Here is an 18,944-nt window from a genome sequence, read left to right as displayed (position 1 = left end):
TAAGCAGTCACTGAGTAAGGTTCATAAAGTTGCTATTCTGATTACACCTTAAGGCCACTTTAATAATGAAAAGTCTAGGTCGGAATATTGATGGGTATATTTCCGTCGTGCAGAGCTACCTATACTTAATAAATATTCAAACACGCACTGAGAACATACTTGAACGATTTACTACTTGGTACTACAGAAAAAGAAGCACAGTTGCTATAGGTAACTTGTAAACAACAAAAACAGTAACCAAGGAACAAAATAAACATAAAAACAAAAGTTATAACTCCAAGGAGTAGGCAACAACATTATTTAGTGCTCTAAGTGGCGGATTCAAACTTGGTAGTTTACGCCATTCATTTGTAGGCGTGCAGTCACTGAATTCGCGACAGATGGTGTGAACGGAACTACTGTGTGCGGACACAGCAGTCGACGTGAGTAGCAGTCGCTACAGGAGCCCCCTTGGTGAAAGTGGAGCATGGTGCATCTTCTCTTGACCTGGCCGTGAATTGGACATGTCGTCCGGAGCGGGTGCTCCATGTAGGTTCTGCATCAACCTGTTGTGGCAGTGGTGCTGGAAGTCAAGGTGTTGCGTCTGTCGGCGTTGAGCTCTTGACCATAAGGTGGGTGATGCTTCCTTGAAAATGTAAGCTGGCTTCACTCTGCTAATAGACATGGTGGCCTGTTTGCCATTTACTATGATGACCATCATGTGTGTGTCTCTGCGCAGGACGTGATGGGGTCCAGTATACAGTGGCTGCAGTGGTGGCTTGATGCAGTCTGTAAGTAACATAATGTGTGAACAGCTTTTGACGTTGTTATGCACTAAAGTTTTTGGACAACGATGCCTGGAGGCCTCTGCAGGTTTAATTTGGCTTACATGTTCCCATAACTTGCGAAGGAATTCTGGTTGGTTGTCCATTTCTGACAGTAGGCCTATGTCAACAACCTCCCATGGTAGACACAGAGTCTTGCCATAAACCAGTTCAGCTGCCGAGGACTCTATATCCGGTTTGTATGTGGCTAGTAGACCCAGCAGGACTATGGGTAGTGCAGATGTCCAAGATGTCCCACGGCACATTAGCACAGTCTTCAGCGTTTGATGCCAACGTTCAAGCATGCCATTGTTGGCCGGATGATAACTGGTCGTTTTGTGATGGACGTAGCCACAGAACTTCGCCAACTGTGTGAACAAATCTGACTCGAAGTGTTGGCCTCTGTCAGTGGTGATATGAAGCGGGCAGCCGAATCTTGCCTGTTAGGTTGATGTGAAAGCGGTGGCTAAGTGTTTTCGTGGAGATGTTGTCTGTAGGTACCACTTTAGGCATCGCGTATATCTGTCAATCATTGTGAATATGTATCGCTGACCATCTGGTGGAGGAAGTGGTCCTACCACATCAAGATGAACATGGGCAAATCGTGAAGACATGGCCAGGAACTCTCTTATTGGGGGATGAATGTGGCGAGTGATTTTGCAAAGCTGGCAAGTTCTTGTCCATTTGCGGCTGTCTCTTTCTATCCCTGGCCACATGAACTTTTGAGACACTAGCTTGAATGTCAACTGGACTCCTGAGTGGCAAAGATTATGTAAGGACTCTTGTAACACAGGTCTGCGAAATGCAACAGGAACAAAAGGGCATGATCTGCCATGTGACACTTCACAGTACAATTTCATGTTCTCACCAGGAATGTCAACTTGCTGTAACTTCAGTGCTGCAGTGTTGTCATGCAATATGGTGTGTAGCTTGGAGCCTTCTTGTTGCGCACTGGCAAGCACCATCATATCCACAGTCTGTGAATCACTGGCCACTCTAGAAAGGCAGTCTGCAGCCACATTAATGATGCCTGATATATGGTTGATGTTCATACTAAACTGGCTAATAAATTCCAATTGGTTGCTGTTTTTCTTGAAGGCATATGTTAAAGGCTTGTGGTCGGCGTATATCACAAACTCTTGTGCCTCAACCTGTGGTCAAAAGTACTTGATTCCTTGATATATGGCTAAAAGTTCCTGATCATATGTGCTCCATCTTTGTTGTGCAGGTGACAGCTTGTGCGAGAAATAAGCCAGCAGCTGCCAGGCATCATCCACCAATTGTTGGATGGTTGCACCAATGGCTAACTGACTGGCATCCACCACTAATGCCACTGGAGCTTCAAGCTTGGGGTGCGCAAGCAGTGCTGCTTGTGCTAGGCTTTTTTTGGTTACTTCAAAAGCCGCATTCATCTCCTCGGTCCACTGCAAAGGAGCAGTGCTCTTAACCTTGGGACCAGCCAGTGCTGAGTTCAACAGCACCTGTTGTTTGGCAGTGCGTGGTAAATGACAGCAGTAAAAATTGAGCATTCCTAAGTATCTGTGAAGCTCTTTTATTTTAGATGGCTTGGGTAATTGCAATATGGTTTCAACCTTCTCAGTGAGTGTTAATGAGCCTGATGAAGATATTCGATGACCCAGGAAATCGACTTGATGTTGGCCAAACACACATCTAGCTGTGTTTAACACCACGCCATATTTCTCGAAACGCTCAAAAACTTCTCTCAGGTGCTGACAATGTTGCTCCTTGGATGATGAATACACTAACACATCATCCAGATAGGCAAAACTAAAGTTCAACCCACGCATGACAGAATCGATGAACCTCTGCCAGGTTTGAGCAGCATTACGCAGGCCAAAGGTAATAAACTTTCTTTCATACAACCCAAATGGCGTAATAATAGCAGTCTTTGGAATGTCCTCTATTGCCACGGGAATCTAGGTATATGCTTTTGCGCAGTCTATAACACTGAATACAGTGGCTCCATGCAGTGCGTGGCTATAGTCTTTCAGTAGTGCCACTGGGTAGTGATCAGGCATGGTCCATGAGTTAAGCGCTCTGTAATCGCCACAAGGACGACAGGCCCTTCCGTTTTTGGGTACTAAATGCAGTGCAGATGACCATGTACTACTTGAGGGTTGGATGATACCTTCTCGTAATATCGTGTCGAATTCTGTTTTAGCAATGGCAATCATCTTAGCCAGCAAGACACAGGTGGCCCGTCCATAGTTTTTATGTGGTGGACCATATCATGCAAAACTGGCTGTGGCACACCTGGAGGCCTCGTTAGGATTGGGAACTCATGCAGCAGCTGTAGTTTCAACTCTCTGAGACTGCAGATGCGTGTGCAAGTTGCGCTTGAATGAGTGTGTATGTGCGTGTGTCTATGTGTGTCTACTGCTGACAAAGGCCTTAATGGCCAAAAGCTATGATTGTGTGAATCTTTTTATTGTGCCTATTGCAGCTCAGCATCTCTGCTATATGGTGAATAGCAACTTCCCTTCTCTCGTATTGTTACATTCCATCCTGGATTTTCCATTGTTTGATTTTTGCCTGATGGCTTTTCTTCGATCCTAACCCTATGCTGTTTTCCTTTGTAACTACTTTCTTTTGCGGCGCTATACTCAGTGTTCATCCTTCTTCTTATCTTTCCTGGAGTGTAGTTTCAGCTTTCTGAGATTGCAGATGTGTGTGCAAGTTGCGCTTCCGTGAGTGTATGTGAGCGTGTGTGTATGTGTGTCTACTAGCCTTAATGGCCGAAAGCTATGATTGTGTGAATCTTTTTGTGCCTATTGCGGCTCAGCATCTCTGATAAATAGTTCGAAAGAATATTGTTGATGTGGCCAAAACACAGAACATGTAATTTTACAATAATACATAATTTAAAAACTAAATAACTCTAGTTACAGAATGGATTTTATTGCTGAATTTTCTTAAGTCTTTTCATTAAACTGGATGGTAACAACAAATAGGTTTTACTCTATGACTTTCATAAATGTGTGTTTCAGTATTTGTTTACATTCATTTACTGTTATTTTGGATAAAGACTATGTTTCATGACATTTCAAATACAAATAATCGTAATTATGTTGAAGATATACAAATAAACTAGAAATGATCTCACAACACCATTACAATATATAGTCATTACATTTATTAACTTTGTGTGTACAATCACACATTAGTACTGGTTATTCTGGATCACTCAGGTGTCATAGATTTTGTTTGGAGATGGCCCATATTGTTACATTACAATCTCCAACCACACTTATTTACAGCAAATATCTACTTCAATTTAACTATAAAATAAATTACTTCTGACAATAACAAACATGCCACCTCCAACTGGTTTTAACCTATCCTTTCTAAACACTGTTAGATCATTGGTTAAAACTTCAGTTGAATTTATCTCCAACTTTAGCCAGCTTTCAGTTCCTTTAATGATTTTTACTTCAGTGCTTTCTGCAAGCATTTCAATTTCCTGTTCCTCAATTAATTACTCACATTGCTGCTTTTACATCCAACATAATTATGATACCACTTATTCCATGTGTTCTGTTATTGTATTAGGTACCAAACCATCAACCAATACATGGACTAGATATGCATCGTGGCCTTTCAGCAGCATGGGACACAAAAGGAACATATGCCACAGAATTGTTTACCAGAGAAGCAGTGTCCATTATTCAGCGTCACAATGCCTCAAGTCCATTACTTCTCTATATTGGCCACTTAGCTCCACACAGTCCACTAGAAGTTCCTGATCAAGCAGCTGCTGATGAAAGGTTCTCTCATATTACTGACCGAGAAAGGAGAATATATGCAGGTACCAAGTTGTCTGGCCAATGAAATATATGACCATTGTACAGTTTAGTTTTATGAAACATTTTGTGATTGATGCATTTCAAGATATGCAGATGTGAATGACTCACTTTATCCATTGTTGTTTAAATACAGCTTTATTGAATGTGACTATGTTGCATGAATATGTGAAGTAAGAGCATACAAAAGGAATACTTGTGCAACTTTCTCTCTTCTTCAGAGGCTGGCTGCTGACTTTTAATGAGGTACTCATTCCAGTTAATTACAGTAATATCACACTATGACAAAAAGAGAGGGAGAGAAAGAAAAAAAATGTGTATGTGTGGGTGTGGTACAAGAGGGGTAGGGGAGGGGGGAAGGCTACAGCCCAGAGAAGCATCTGAAATTAAAAAAGACGAATGCTAGTATAGAAATAGATGTGATATGTTTCATGTTTCTTATCAAGTTATCACTGTGGCTAAATATTATGCTGAGAACAAAAATTTTCAGCCATAAAAAACAATAAATATATAAACTCTAAGAATTTGATAAAAATATGAAATTATAATTTTCTACATCTACACAGATACCCCAAAAGCCACTGTACAGTGGGTGTCATAGGGTACCCTGTACCACTACTTATCATTTCCTTTCATATGCCACTCGCAAATAGAGCAAGGGAAAAACAACTGTCTATATGCCTCAGTATGAGCCCTAATTTCTCGTATCTTAATTTTGTGGTCCTTATGCACAATGTATGTTGGTGGCAGTAGAATTGTTCAACAGTCAGATTCAAAGGCCGATTCTCTAAATTTTCTCAATAGTGTTTCTCGAAAAGAGAAAGCAACATTCAATGGTAGACAATGAACATGAAGTTTTTGTACTGGAAAGCTTTTTGTAAATAGCCAATGAAACTAAGGAAGAGGCAAGTGATGACAGGGAAGAAGGACCACTCTTTAACCACATCAAAAACAGACAAGTGAAACCAATTGATAAATGGATGTTAAAGTAAGTGAACCCATGTACAATGTTCTGAGTTGAGATAGATCTTTGAGAATTCTCTTATAAACTCTCTGCCAGGCTTCTCTCATTCTGCTGTAAAGTAGTATTTCAGAGTAACTTTGGTCCCACATGCTCATGAGCAATTGATGCTCAAAGCATATATGTAAACTAGTAGCTGGAACCATAGACTTAGTCTTCCAATTGATTTAGGAAGGAGGGGCAGGTTGCTCAGACCCCAGGATGAGTGCACCTCCATTCTGACCTTTCCTAACCAGCCATCTGAGGATTGAATTAATAGCCACAAGCTAAAACAGTCTTTTGTACATTAATATTTGTGGCACTACTCACAATTTCACCTTCAGAAGATAAGTTTTGGCCTGCCATTCTGCCTCCTTGTCAAGTGTTTTTTTTTTTCCATATTGACTGAGTGAATGTTGCAGTTCCTTTTGAATGAGTTTATAATTCCACAAGAGAGATCTGTAAAATTTATTCAACAGGCCTTCACTGAGTTGATTAGATGGCACCATATAGTATTCACAAAATATGATTTCTTGTAGCACAATAAAGTGCAAATAAGTGAAGTAAACAAGCTATCAAGATCTACTGTCAATGCTACTATTCTTATGGTATAAGCAGCCAGTTTCTGCACAATATCATTAATCTAATACTCCCATGAAATAAGCTACATCAAACAGCATTCTATGGAGCTACAGTAATCCACCATCTCCCTACACAGTTGGAAAGATAATGCTTCTCTAATATTTGTATGGTCACCTCAGTGTTATTTTAATTTTGTTCATACGTGAGTAGTTGCCTGTTCTCAATATTTTTATGTTGTTTTCACCCTGGAATTACTATTATTGTAATATTAACAAAAAGATAAACAAATACAGACTACAAATATGAAAAGGCATAAGAGTTTCAGTTAAGCATTGATCAGTGGAACTATAAAAGCTGTCATAGTGGCAGTAGAAAAGTAACAATAATGAAGGTGTTGTGTTGTGAGTTGCCACAACAAGCAGTTTAATGATCATAAACATAAGATAGATGCAGAGGAAAGAAAAAGTTGTAAGGAAATATCAAAGGAAAGGGAAAGTTAAAGTTAGAGAGACATATGAAGTACATGCTACCAGAATCTAAAAAAAAAGTTCTTGTAGTTGAATCATAATTGTGAATGATCATTACTTTGTATAACAAAATAAAAATAAAATGTTTATATTTATTTTGACTTAGCATATTCACTTTTGTTTTCCTAATTGAATAAGAGATCAGGATTAAGTAAAAAGATATGCCTGTTATGTCCATAGTACAGCTGCCTCCTTTCTTGAATACAATAATGCTTGTTCATGTCTTAATTAACATATTCTCAGCACCTCTGATAGCACATCCATCTGAAAAACTTTTTGCCTTAATTTTAAAATAGATTTCTTTTGGTCCAGCTCTAATAATATGATATTATTAGTTATACTGACTTATGAGATCAGATGTCATATCTTACATTAATGAAACTTATATCCATGACAGAAATGCTTTGGCACCTTGATGTGTCTGTTGGTGAAGTAATAAAAGCTCTGCAACAATGCAATATGCTCAATAATACAGTGATTGTGTTCATATCTGATAATGGTGGACAACCTCATGGTATACACTACAATAAAGCATCAAACTGGCCACTAAGAGGGGTAAGTGACTATTTAAATTAGCTTTTGTATGTTTTTATCTTTAAGAGCTGGGGAGTGCAACTTTCTTTTGTTGCACATTACACAGTCTTTCTTTCCTTTTTCATTTTGTTGCACATGGTCTACAAAATTACATTCAAAATAGCATGAGATATTAAAACAGCATAGTAGAGACTTTTTAAGGCTGTGGTTTAAGGATGTTCACAGCCAAACAAATTTGTATGTGGTTTGGTGGCTCAGAAAGTAAATGGCAGACTGCAGGTACATAGTTTCAAGACTTTATCCTCAGTTGGACCTAGGATTTTTTATATCACTTTTTGCTTCTTTCACCAATGGGCAATGGTATATTTATGCGAAAAATGAGAAGTTTCACTATTATCAGAGAACCACGTAACGTTTTAGGATTCTATAACTGACTGGATAGATGGATCCAAAGGTCAGAAGAAGGCAAAGACCAACCACCTTGAACCAGTGCCATGCCTGGTAAAGCACTGTGGCCTTTAAACCAGGATAGCTTTGAACATTAAAAGAGTCGTTTGGCTGTCAGCTACAATTATTTAGGGTCCTCTGTTTATTTTGTGGCAGCATAACTCAATGAAATGTTCTTGAATTTCAAGCAGAGATTTGATTATGCCAGTTTTGAATATGGTGCTGGCCCTTAACACCTACTGACATCATTGCATCTGTAGCTTGCCAGTGCTGTGGCAGGCTACGTAACTTACCTTCCTGCGGATACATGCCAAAGATGATTTCATGATGATGTTACAGACTTTCAGTGATGTTGGAGATAAGTAAATGTATCAATTTGAGGTAAGGACCCTGATACCTCTGACAGTGGACTACATATATCGGTACTATTGTTGCTAACATTATAGGGTAAGCGACTTTCAGAGGTGTGGGCCAGAACAAAACAAGTAAAGATGGGCTCTAAAATGCATTTTTTTTTTTTTTTTTTTGTCCATACCACCACCTCTGAGAGTTTCGTACCCCATACTCTTAGCAACAACTGTACTGGTACATGTATTTCACTGTCAAAGGTACCAAAACAATTTTGTCTTAACTCATAAGAGTTTTCTAACTGCAGAACTAAACACATTGTTTAAGGAGATCAGATCATAAATCTAATTGTCAGAGAATGAAATACTATGTTGATGATATTGGTCTAGTACTTAGAAATTGTATTTCATAGAGAGGCTGTAAAAATTGTGTATTATACATTTCATTGCACGCAATATCACTTTATTGACATTCATCCTCTCCACATGCTGCTATATAATCAAGTCCCATTGATGATAAAGGTTCTTTTAATGTGTTTGTGTGTATGTATGGGGGAGGGGTGGGTGACTTGTTTGCACTATTTGGGGAGCTGAGTTTTATCCTCATATAGATAATTTCATCCTGAATTTCTTGTAACTGTTTCAGTTTGTTCGCTAAATAATTATTTTCACCCATAATTACTTTACAAGTGCCAGATTAATGCAAAGCGAAGACACAATTGAAAGTCAACTAATTCACAAAACAAGTATATAATCTTTTTAAATCTAATTTAACTTCCAAAATGTAAATGCTTTTTTGTATACAATGTGTATAAAAAAAAACAAGTTGTATGAACCTTATAGAATACATTCATCACATGGTATATGAACATGGGAACAGTAAAATTTAATTTCTGTCAAAATTTGTTTTCTTCAAGTCTTCACCATAGATTGCTCATGCAGAAACAGGTTGTATCAGGAGCTAGAAGATAACCCTCTTACCAATGTAATGAAACATGCACTTTTTACACAATGGAGTTCCTCTTCATTGCAGTATTAATGCCTACATCCTCTAAACAATAGCTTACATGACATATCGATAGGAAGTGATGGATTAATTTCCTGGCTTTCATAACCTCCTGACCTAAACTAATAGGCCTCTGTTTGTGGGAGCATTTGAAAGCTCCTATGTATCAAATTTCAGAATAAGGTGCAGAGTATATTTGTACCTGAACTGTGGAAGGCTGAAAATTTATGGCAGTGCTTCATGGATACATTAGTGCATCAGGGATTCATTGCAACATCATTGATAGATTAATCAGATCTAATTGAGGGCAAAATCTCTCTCTCTCTCTCTCTCTCTCTCTCTCACACACACACACACACACACACACACACACACACACATACACACACACACACGCGCACGCGCTCACTCACTCTATCTCTTTCAGCTAACATCAGGATAAACGTGACACTTTTGTCTTCTTTTTATACTATTCCCTATTTTGAGTCAGTGTCCCTCCATAGTGTAAGATATATATAATAGAGGGAAACATTCCACGTGGGAAAAACATATCTAAAAACAAAGATGATGAGACTTACCAAACAAAAGCGCTGGCAGGTCGATAGACACACAAACATACATACAAAATTCAAGCTTTCACAAAAAAACAGTTGCTTCATCAGGAAAGAGGGAAGGAGAGGGGAAAGACGAAAGGATGTGGGTTTTAAGGGAGAGGGTAAGGAGTCATTCCAATCCCGGAAGCGGAAAGACTTACCTTAGGGGGAAAAAAGGACAGGTATACACTCGCATACACACACATATCCATCCGCACATACACAGACACAAGCAGACATTTGTAAAGGCAAAGAGTTTGGGCAGAGATGTCAGTCGAGGCGGAAGTAAAGAGGCAAAGATGTTGTTGAAAGACAGGTGAGGTATGAGTGGCGGCAACTTGAAATTAGCGGAGGTTGAGGCCTGGCGGATAACGAGAAGGGAGGATATACTGAAGGGCAAGTTCCCATCTCCGAAGTTCTGACAGGTTGGTGTTAGTGGGAAGTATCCAGATAACCCGGACGGTGTAGCACTGTGCCAAGATGTGCTGGCCATGCACCAAGGCATGTTTAGCCACAGGGTGATCCTCATTACCAACAAACACTGTCTGCCTGTGTCCATTCATGTGAATGGACAGTTTGTTGCTGGTCATTCCCACATAGAAAGCTTCACAGTGTAGGCAGGTCAGTTGGTAAATCACATGGGTGCTTTCACACGTGGCTCTGCCTTTGATCGTGTACACCTTCCGGGTTACAGGACTGGAGTAGGTGGTGGTGGGAGGGTGCACGGGACAGGTTTTACACCGGGGGCGGTTACAAGGGTAGGAGCCAGAGGGTAGGGAAGGTGGTTTGGGGATTTCATAGGGATGAACTAAGAGGTTACGAAGGTTAGGTGGACGGCGGAAAGACACTCTTGGTGGAGTGGGGAGGATTTCATGAAGGATGGATCTCATTTCAGGGCAGGATTTGAGGAAGTCGTATCCCTGCTGGAGAGCCACATTCAGAGTCTGATCCAGTCCCGGAAAGTATCCTGTCACAAGTGGGGCACTTTTGGGGTTCTTCTGTGGGAGGTTCTGTGTTTGAGGGGATGAGGAAGTGGCTCTGGTTATTCGCTTCTGTACCAGGTCGGGAGGGTAGTTGCGGGATGCGAAAGCTGTTTTCAGGTTGTTGGTGTAATGGTTCAGGGATTCCGGACTGGAGCAGATTCACTTGCCACGAAGACCTAGGCTGTAGGGAAGGGACCGTTTGATGTGGAATGGGTGGCAGCTGTCATAATGGAGGTACTGTTGCTTGTTGGTGGGTTTGATGTGGACGGAAGTGTGAAGCTGGCCATTGGATAGATGGAGGTCAACGTCAAGGAAAGTGGCATGGGATTTAGAGTAGGACCAGGTAAATCTGATGGAACCAAAGCAGTTGAGGTTGGAGAGGAAATTCTGGAGTTGTTCTTCACTGTGAGTCCAGATCATGAAGATGTCATCAATAAATCTGTACCAAACTTTGGGTTTGCAGACCTGGGTAACCAAGAAGGCTTCCTCTAAGCAACCCATGAATAGGTTGGCATATGAGGGGGCCATCCTGGTACCCATGGCTGTTCCCTTTAATTTTTGGTATGTCTGGCCTTCAAAAGTGAAGAAGTTGTGGGTCAGGATGAAGCTGGCTAAGGTAATGAGGAAAGAGGTTTTAGGTAGGGTGGCAGGTGATCGGCATGAAAGGAAATGCTCCATCGCAGTGAGTCCCTGGACATGTGGAATATTTGTGTATAAGGAAGTGGCATCAATGGTTACAAGGATGGTTTCCGGGGGTAACAGACTGGGTAAGGATTCCAGGTGTTCGAGAAAGTGGTTGGTGTCTTTGATGAAGGATGGGAGACTGCATGTAATGGGTCGAAGGTGTTGATCTACGTAGGCAGAGATATGTTCTGTGGGGGCTTGGTAACCAGCTACAATGGGGCGGCCGGGATGATTGGGTTTGTGAATTTTAGGAAGAATGTAGAAGGTAGGGGTGCGGGGTGTCGGTGGGGTCAGGAGGTTGATGGAGTCGGGTGAAAGGTTTTGTAGGGGGCCTAAGGTTCTGAGGATTCCTTGAAGCTCCGCCTGGACATCAGGAATCATTTTCATTTCTGCCACATGTTACACTTTCCACCTTCTAATACCATGTCACCCTCACAACACCCCCACAACGACCCCATCAAGTTTTATTTACATTCCCTCCGCAAACATGCCTTCGCCCTAGCCAGATTACACTCCCATATTTTATTTTCTCAGGCTTGTCTGACATTTGGCATTACCCCCAAAGGCCACACACTTAAAGTTCCCATCTCTGGCTGTAACCCTTCTTTCCATCAGTCCCTATACCAGTTCCAAACTGAACAATCCATTGCCCTCACCCACCTAATCCTTCACCGACACATCAACTCCTTAATAAAAATCCTCAAACTTTCCTCTCCCACATCCACACCGGCTGTTCAGAGCATCCTCCCACAGGCCAACCACAAATTAGAACAGCATGCCACCCTCCACCTTAAAAAACTATCCAATCTCATGGTTTCCCACCTCCGGAAAGGAAACTCACTCACCCTTCACAACCTTTCCAGCAAACCTCAACCTCCTCTCATTGCACACAAACCCAGTGTCTCCCATCTACTCAATCTCCCACTTCCAGCTCCACTCCCTCCAAAACCTCAAAATTCCAATCAACACAATCTGGAACTACAACACCTTAATTCAGTAGTTAACCTTTCCTCCAAACCTCTCTCCCAATCCAAAACCTCTGTCCTATCCAAAGGCCTCACCTTCAGCCCCACTCCCAGATTCAACCAAACAGCCCTTGTCAAAGATTTACTGTCCTACACTCGTACTCTCTGCTGGAAATATCACTTTGGCATGAAGAAAAATGATCCTAATCCTACTCCTAATGATCCAACTCCCCAAGACACTATTCAAATTGAACCATGCCTGGAACAGTTCCCTCCTCCATCACAGCGAGACCCACCTCCTCTTCCTCAAAATCACCCCCTCCAAACCTTCCAGGAATTTCTGACTTCCAGCCTTGCCTCTCAATCCTTCATAAAAAACCTTAATCCTACTCCCAACAACACCACTGCTGAAGCCCAAGCTATCCGTGATCTGAAGGCTGACCGTTCCATCGTCATTCTTCCGGCGGACAAGGGTTCCACGACTGTGGTACTTGATCGTCGGGAGTATGTGGCTGAGGGACTGCGTCAGCTTTCAGACAACACCACATACAAAGTTTGCCAAGGTAATCCCATTCCCCATGTCCAGGCGGAGCTTCAAGGAATCCTCAGAACCTTAGGCCCCCTGCAAAACCTTTCACCTGATTCCATCAACCTCCTGACCCCACCGACACCCCGCACCCCTACCTTCTACATTCTTCCTGAAATTCACAAACCCAATCATCCCGGCCGCCCCATTGTAGCTGCTTACCAAGCCCCCACAGAACTTATCTCTGCCTACATAGATCAACACCTTCAACCCATTGCATGCAGTCTCCCATCCTTCATCAAAGACACCAACAACATTCTCGAACACCTGGAATCCTTACCCAGTCTGTTACCCCCGGAAACCATCCTTGTAACCATTGATGCCACTTCCTTATACACAAATATTCCGCATGTCCAGGGCCTCGCTGCGATGGAGCACTTCCTTTCATGCCGATCACCTGCCACCCTACCTAAAACCTCTTTCCTCATTACCTTAGCCAGCTTCATCCTGACCCACAACTTCTTCACTTTCGAAGGCCAGACATACCAACAATTAAAGGGAACAGCCATGGGTACCAGGATGGCCCCCTCGTATGCCAACCTATTCATGGGTCGCTTAGAGGAAGCCTTCTTGGTTACCCAGGTCTGCAAACCCAAAGTTTGGTACAGATTTATTGATGACATCTTCATGGTCTGGACTCACAGTGAAGAACAACTCCAAAATTTCCTCTCCAACCTCAACTCCTTTGGTTCCATCAGATTTACCTGGTCCTACTCTAAATCCCATGCCACTTTCCTTGACGTTAACCTCCATCTATCCAATGGCCAGCTTCACACTTCCGTCCACATCAAACCCACCAACAAGCAACAGTACCTCCATTATGACAGCTGCCACCCATTCCACATCAAACGGTCCCTTCCCTACAGCCTAGGTCTTCGTGGAAAACGAATCTGCTCCAGTCCGGAATCCCTGAACCATTACACCAACAACCTGAAAACAGCTTTCGCATCCCGCAACTACCCTCCCGACCTGGTACAGAAGCGAATAACCAGAGCCACTTCCTCATCCCTTCAAATCCAGAACCTCCCACAGAAGAACCCCAAAAGTGCCCCACTTGTGACAGGACACTTTCCGGGACTGGATCAGACTCTGAATGTGGCTCTCCAGCAGGGATACGACTTCCTCAAATCCTGCCCTGAAATGAGATCCATCCTTCATGAAATCCTCCCCACTCCACCAAGAGTGTCTTTCCGCCGTCCACCTAACCTTCGTAACCTCTTAGTTCATCCCTATGAAATCCCCAAACCACCTTCCCTACCCTCTGGCTCCTACCCTTGTAACCGCCTCCGGTGTAAAACCTGTCCCATGCACCCTCCCACCACCACCTACTCCAGTCCTGTAACCCGGAAGGTATACACGATCAAAGGCAGAGCCACGTGTGAAAGCACCCATGTGATTTACCAACTGACCTGCCTACACTGTGAAGCTTTCTATGTGGGAATGACCAGCAACAAACTGTCCATTCACATGAATGGACACAGGCAGACAGTGTTTGTTGGTAATGAGGATCACCCTGAGGCTAAACATGCCTTGGTGCACGGCCAGCACATCTTGGCACAGTGTTACACCGTCCGGGTTACCTGGATACTTCCCACTAACACCAACCTGTCAGAACTCTGGAGATGGGAACTTGCCCTTCAGTATATCCTCTCTTCTCATTATCCGCCAGGCCTCAACCTCCGCTAATTTCAAGTTGCCGCCACTCGTACCTCACCTGTCTTTCAACAACATCTTTGCCTCTTTACTTCCGCCTCGACTGACATCTCTGCCCAAACTCTTTGCCTTTACAAATGTCTGCTTGTGTCTGCGTATGTGCGGATGGATATGTGTGTGTGTGTGTGTGCGCGAGTGTATACCTGTCCTTCTTTCCCCCTAAGGTAAGTCTTTCCGCTCCCGGGATTGGAATGACTCCTTACCCTCTTCCTTAAAACCCACATCCTTTCGTCTTTCCCTCTCCTTCCCTCTTTCCTGATGAAGCAACTGTTTTTTTGTGAAAGCTTGAATTTTGTATGTATGTTTGTGTGTCTATCGACCTGCCAGCACTTTTGTTTTATATATATATATATATATATATATATATATATATATATATAATAGAGGGAAACATTCCACGTAGGAAAAATATATCTAAAAACAAAGATGTAGTGACTTACCAAATGAAAGTGCTGGCAGGTCGACAGACACACAAACAAACACAAACATACACACAAAATTCAAGGTTTCGCAACAAACTGTTGCCTCATCAGGAAAGAGGGAAGGAGAGGGAAAGACGAAAGGATGTGGGTTTTAAGGGAGAGGGTAAGGAGTCATTCTAATCCCGGGAGCAGAAAGACTTACCTTAGGGGGAAAAAAGGACGGGTATACACTCGCGCGCGCACACACACACACACACACACACACACACACACACACACACACACACACACACACACACACATATCCATCCACACATATACAGACACCTTGGTGTCCTATGCACAATGTTACAAGAGACAACATAGTGGTTAAGTCACTTTAAGCATATTACGGAAGATCTACATTTGTATCTCTGTCTGCCTCTCCAATGTCATTTTTTAAAAATGAAATCACGTGAACAGGCCTTGGTTACTTCCTGTTGTTACTTTGGTAATGGAAATTTCTTTAGGAATATAAATAATTTGAGGTATAAAGATTACAACTTGCTGAACTGTGGTACTGAGTTACTGACAGGCACATGAACAAGACTCAGAACATGCACATGCACGCACGCACTTACACTGGTATGGCTACATAGTTACAGTTGACTGCATTGTGTGGCACAGCAACTCAACTGCCGGCACAATGTGGCTTCCAGGGACAATGCAGCCATACATTTCTTATGTGGTGTGTGTGTGTGTGTGTGTGTGTTTTTTTTTTTCTTCATATGTCTGAAGAAGGCATTCATCCAAAAGTTAGCAATGTTCTCCGTCTCATTTATGTGTTTGACAACAATTTAGCATCTCTACTATTTGGTGAGTTGTTACATATACTCCTTAAATTATTTCTAACATTACTTTTTTGTTCAGTGCAATATCTCTGCAAATTAAAAGTTTTTTCTCATTTTACTTTATGTTGATATTCATCTAATCATCAAAAAGTTATGACCAGTTTATATTCTCGATAGTAATAAAGAGTCCAGTATGGTTCACTCCAAGAATTATTGTGAATTTCTGATCCCATACCAACTTTTAACTGCTTCATTCCTTGCAACAAAGATCTTGTTTATTACTCAGTCTGCTTGTTGTGAACTGTCCTCTTTGATCCCATCTACAAAGAGCCACTTAATTGTGTGTTACACATAAAGGATCAAAATTTGCATTTTGATAATTGTTACAACTTCCCATCCCACTCATACCTGGTGTACATGACAAATAATTTGCTCGTGGTTATTGGTATATTAGTGCCACCAAGATAGTGCAACAATCAGTATCATTATTAAATAGATAGTTCTTGCTGATTCCACCACACAGACTTCAGCTAAAATCTTTATGCCATGGAGCTACATCTATTTCTACATCCACATCTACATAGGTGCTCTGCAAGCCACCATATGGTTCATGGTTGAGGGTACCCTGAACCACTACTAGTCATTTCCTTTCCTGTTCCACTTGCAAAAAGAGCAAGGCAAAAATGACTGTCTATATGCCTCTGTAGGAGACCTAATTTATTGTATCTTATCTTTGTGGTCCTTATACACAGTGCATGATGGTGGTGGTAGAATCATTTGGCAGTTATGTACAAAACATTCTCGGTATTCTTGCCGCGTCAGTTCTAGATAAAATCTCGAGCTTTCGACAATTATCTCCATTGTCATTGTCAGGAGCTGACTGTCTCCACTGGTGCTATGGTGGCCTCTATATAGCCTGAATACGGCTTCTAATTGGTCGGCTTATGATTGGTCAGTGATTACAAGCTGCTGTCTCAGACGGTGTCACTCTGTGCACCGGTGGTGCCACCGCTTCCGTTTGAATGTAAACCTTGGAAGGAACGTCTCTGCTGCTTCTCTGCATCAAACGCTCGTTTCCACGCAGAGCTCAGATGGTATCCGCTATCGCGGTTAAAGTTCTTATGGCTCATCCTTATTTCCACAGCCTCCTTAATAACAAAATCCCAGTACGTGGAGGCATGGGACAGAATTTTAGTTTCATTGAACAATATTTTATGTTTGTTCGTGAGACTGTGCTCCGCAATTGCCGATTTCTCCAATTGCCTATTTTTAATATGGTGTTGGTGTTCTGCACAGCGGTCGGAAACGGTACGAATCGTCTGACCTATATAATTGCTTCCACACTCACAGGGTTTATTATAAACTCAATCTTGGCCTCAGAGTCCCAGGAGAGAACATTCATCGCGCCACCAATTAGACATTTTGTCTAAATCGTCGTGTATCTTCCTATAGTGACTCAACTTCAACACCTTATCATCTGCCGCCACATCATCAGCAAACAAGCACAGATTGTTGCCCACCATGTCCACCAAATTGTTTGTGTATATAGAGAACAGCAGCAGTCCTGTCACACTTCCCTTGGGCACTCATGACGATTGCTTGCTGGACACCCTTCACAAAATGATGAAAGGAAAAAAGTTTATTGCTTACTACATTTTTGCTATTCAGGCTGTAAAACTTTAGCATAAAGTATGATGTTTTAATTTATTACTTCTTTACTGCTAAATCTATTCAGAAATTTTGTTTTGTTTTTGATTTTTTACCAGTTTGTGGGTGAGTAATCTGAAATTAATAAAATAAAGATAACGTAGGTTCTGTGCTTTCAACCATAAATGTTTTACATACTTAACCTTTCATATTTAACACATTAACTCATTTAAAGTAAGTAGATTCCTTAAACTGTTTCTACATGGGTGTTTGATTCTGTAAAGAATTGGTGATGGGGGGATGGAGGCTGTTACTGGTTTTTGTAGTTAATTTGGCGTGGTGTAAGTTTACCTGGGAAAGAAGAGACTATTATTGGAGCCATCCTGAGGATTATATACACTCCTGGAAATTGAAATAAGAACACCGTGAATTCATTGTCCCAGGAAGGGGAAACTTTATTGACACATTCCTGCGGTCAGATACATCACATGATCACACTGACAGAACCACAGGCACATAGACACAGGCAACAGAGCATGCACAATGTCGGCACTAGTACAGTGTATATCCACCTTTCGCAGCAATGCAGGCTGCTATTCTCCCATGGAGACGATCGTAGAGATGCTGGATGTAGTCCTGTGGAACGGCTTGCCATGCCATTTCCACCTGGCGCCTCAGTTGGACCAGCGTTCGTGCTGGACGTGTAGACCGCGTGAGACGACGCTTCATCCAGTCCCAAACATGCTCAATGGGGGACAGATCCGGAGATCTTGCTGGCCAGGGTAGTTGACTTACACCTTCTAGAGCACGTTGGGTGGCACGGGATACATGCGGACGTGCATTGTCCTGTTGGAACAGCAAGTTCCCTTGCCGGTCTAGGAATGGTAGAACGATGGGTTCAATGACGGTTTGGATGTACCGTGCACTATTCAGTGTCCCCTCGACGATCACCAGTGGTGTACGGCCAGTGTAGGAGATCGCTCCCCACACCATGATGCCGGGTGTTGGCCCTGTGTGCCTCGGTCGTATGCAGTCCTGATTGTGGCGCTCACCTGCACGGCGCCAAACACGCATACGACCATCATTGGAACCAAGGCAGAAGCGACTCTCATCGCTGAAGACGACACGTCTCCATTCGTCCCTCCATTCACGCCTGTCGCGACACCACTGGAGGCGGGCTGCACGATGTTGGGGCGTGAGCGGAAGACGGCCTAACGGTGTGCGGGACCGTAGCCCAGCTTCATGGAGACGGTTGCGAATGGTCCTCGCCGATACCCCAGGAGCAACAGTGTCCCTAAGTTGCTGGGAAGTGGCGGTGCGGTCCCCTACGGCACTGCGTAGGATCCTACGGTCTTGGCATGCATCCGTGCGTCGCTGCGGTCTTGTCCCAGGTCGACGGGCACATGCACCTTCCGCCGACCACTGGCGACAACATCGATGTACTGTGGAGACCT

At 42.6% G+C, this 18,944-nt stretch overlaps 1 protein-coding gene across 2 annotated transcripts in view; it reads left to right on the top strand.

Moving 5' to 3' along the window:
* The window catches only part of LOC124619985 (arylsulfatase B-like), a 136,179-nt gene that overhangs the window by 90,145 nt on the left and 27,090 nt on the right, over positions 1–18,944 (top strand). For both annotated transcript variants that reach the window (XM_047146659.1, XM_047146651.1), the window contains 2 exons: positions 4,374–4,629; positions 7,131–7,288. In XM_047146659.1, the coding sequence (XP_047002615.1) occupies positions 4,374–4,629; positions 7,131–7,288 (414 nt within the window). The remainder of the gene's footprint in view (positions 1–4,373; positions 4,630–7,130; positions 7,289–18,944) is intronic.

Source organism: Schistocerca americana, chromosome 1 (genome assembly GCF_021461395.2).
Source record: "Schistocerca americana isolate TAMUIC-IGC-003095 chromosome 1, iqSchAmer2.1, whole genome shotgun sequence".
In the NCBI taxonomy this organism is placed as follows: domain Eukaryota; kingdom Metazoa; phylum Arthropoda; class Insecta; order Orthoptera; family Acrididae; genus Schistocerca; species Schistocerca americana.
The sequence above is the reverse complement of the archived record's forward strand: the minus strand, read 5'-3'. Positions and strand labels throughout refer to the sequence as shown.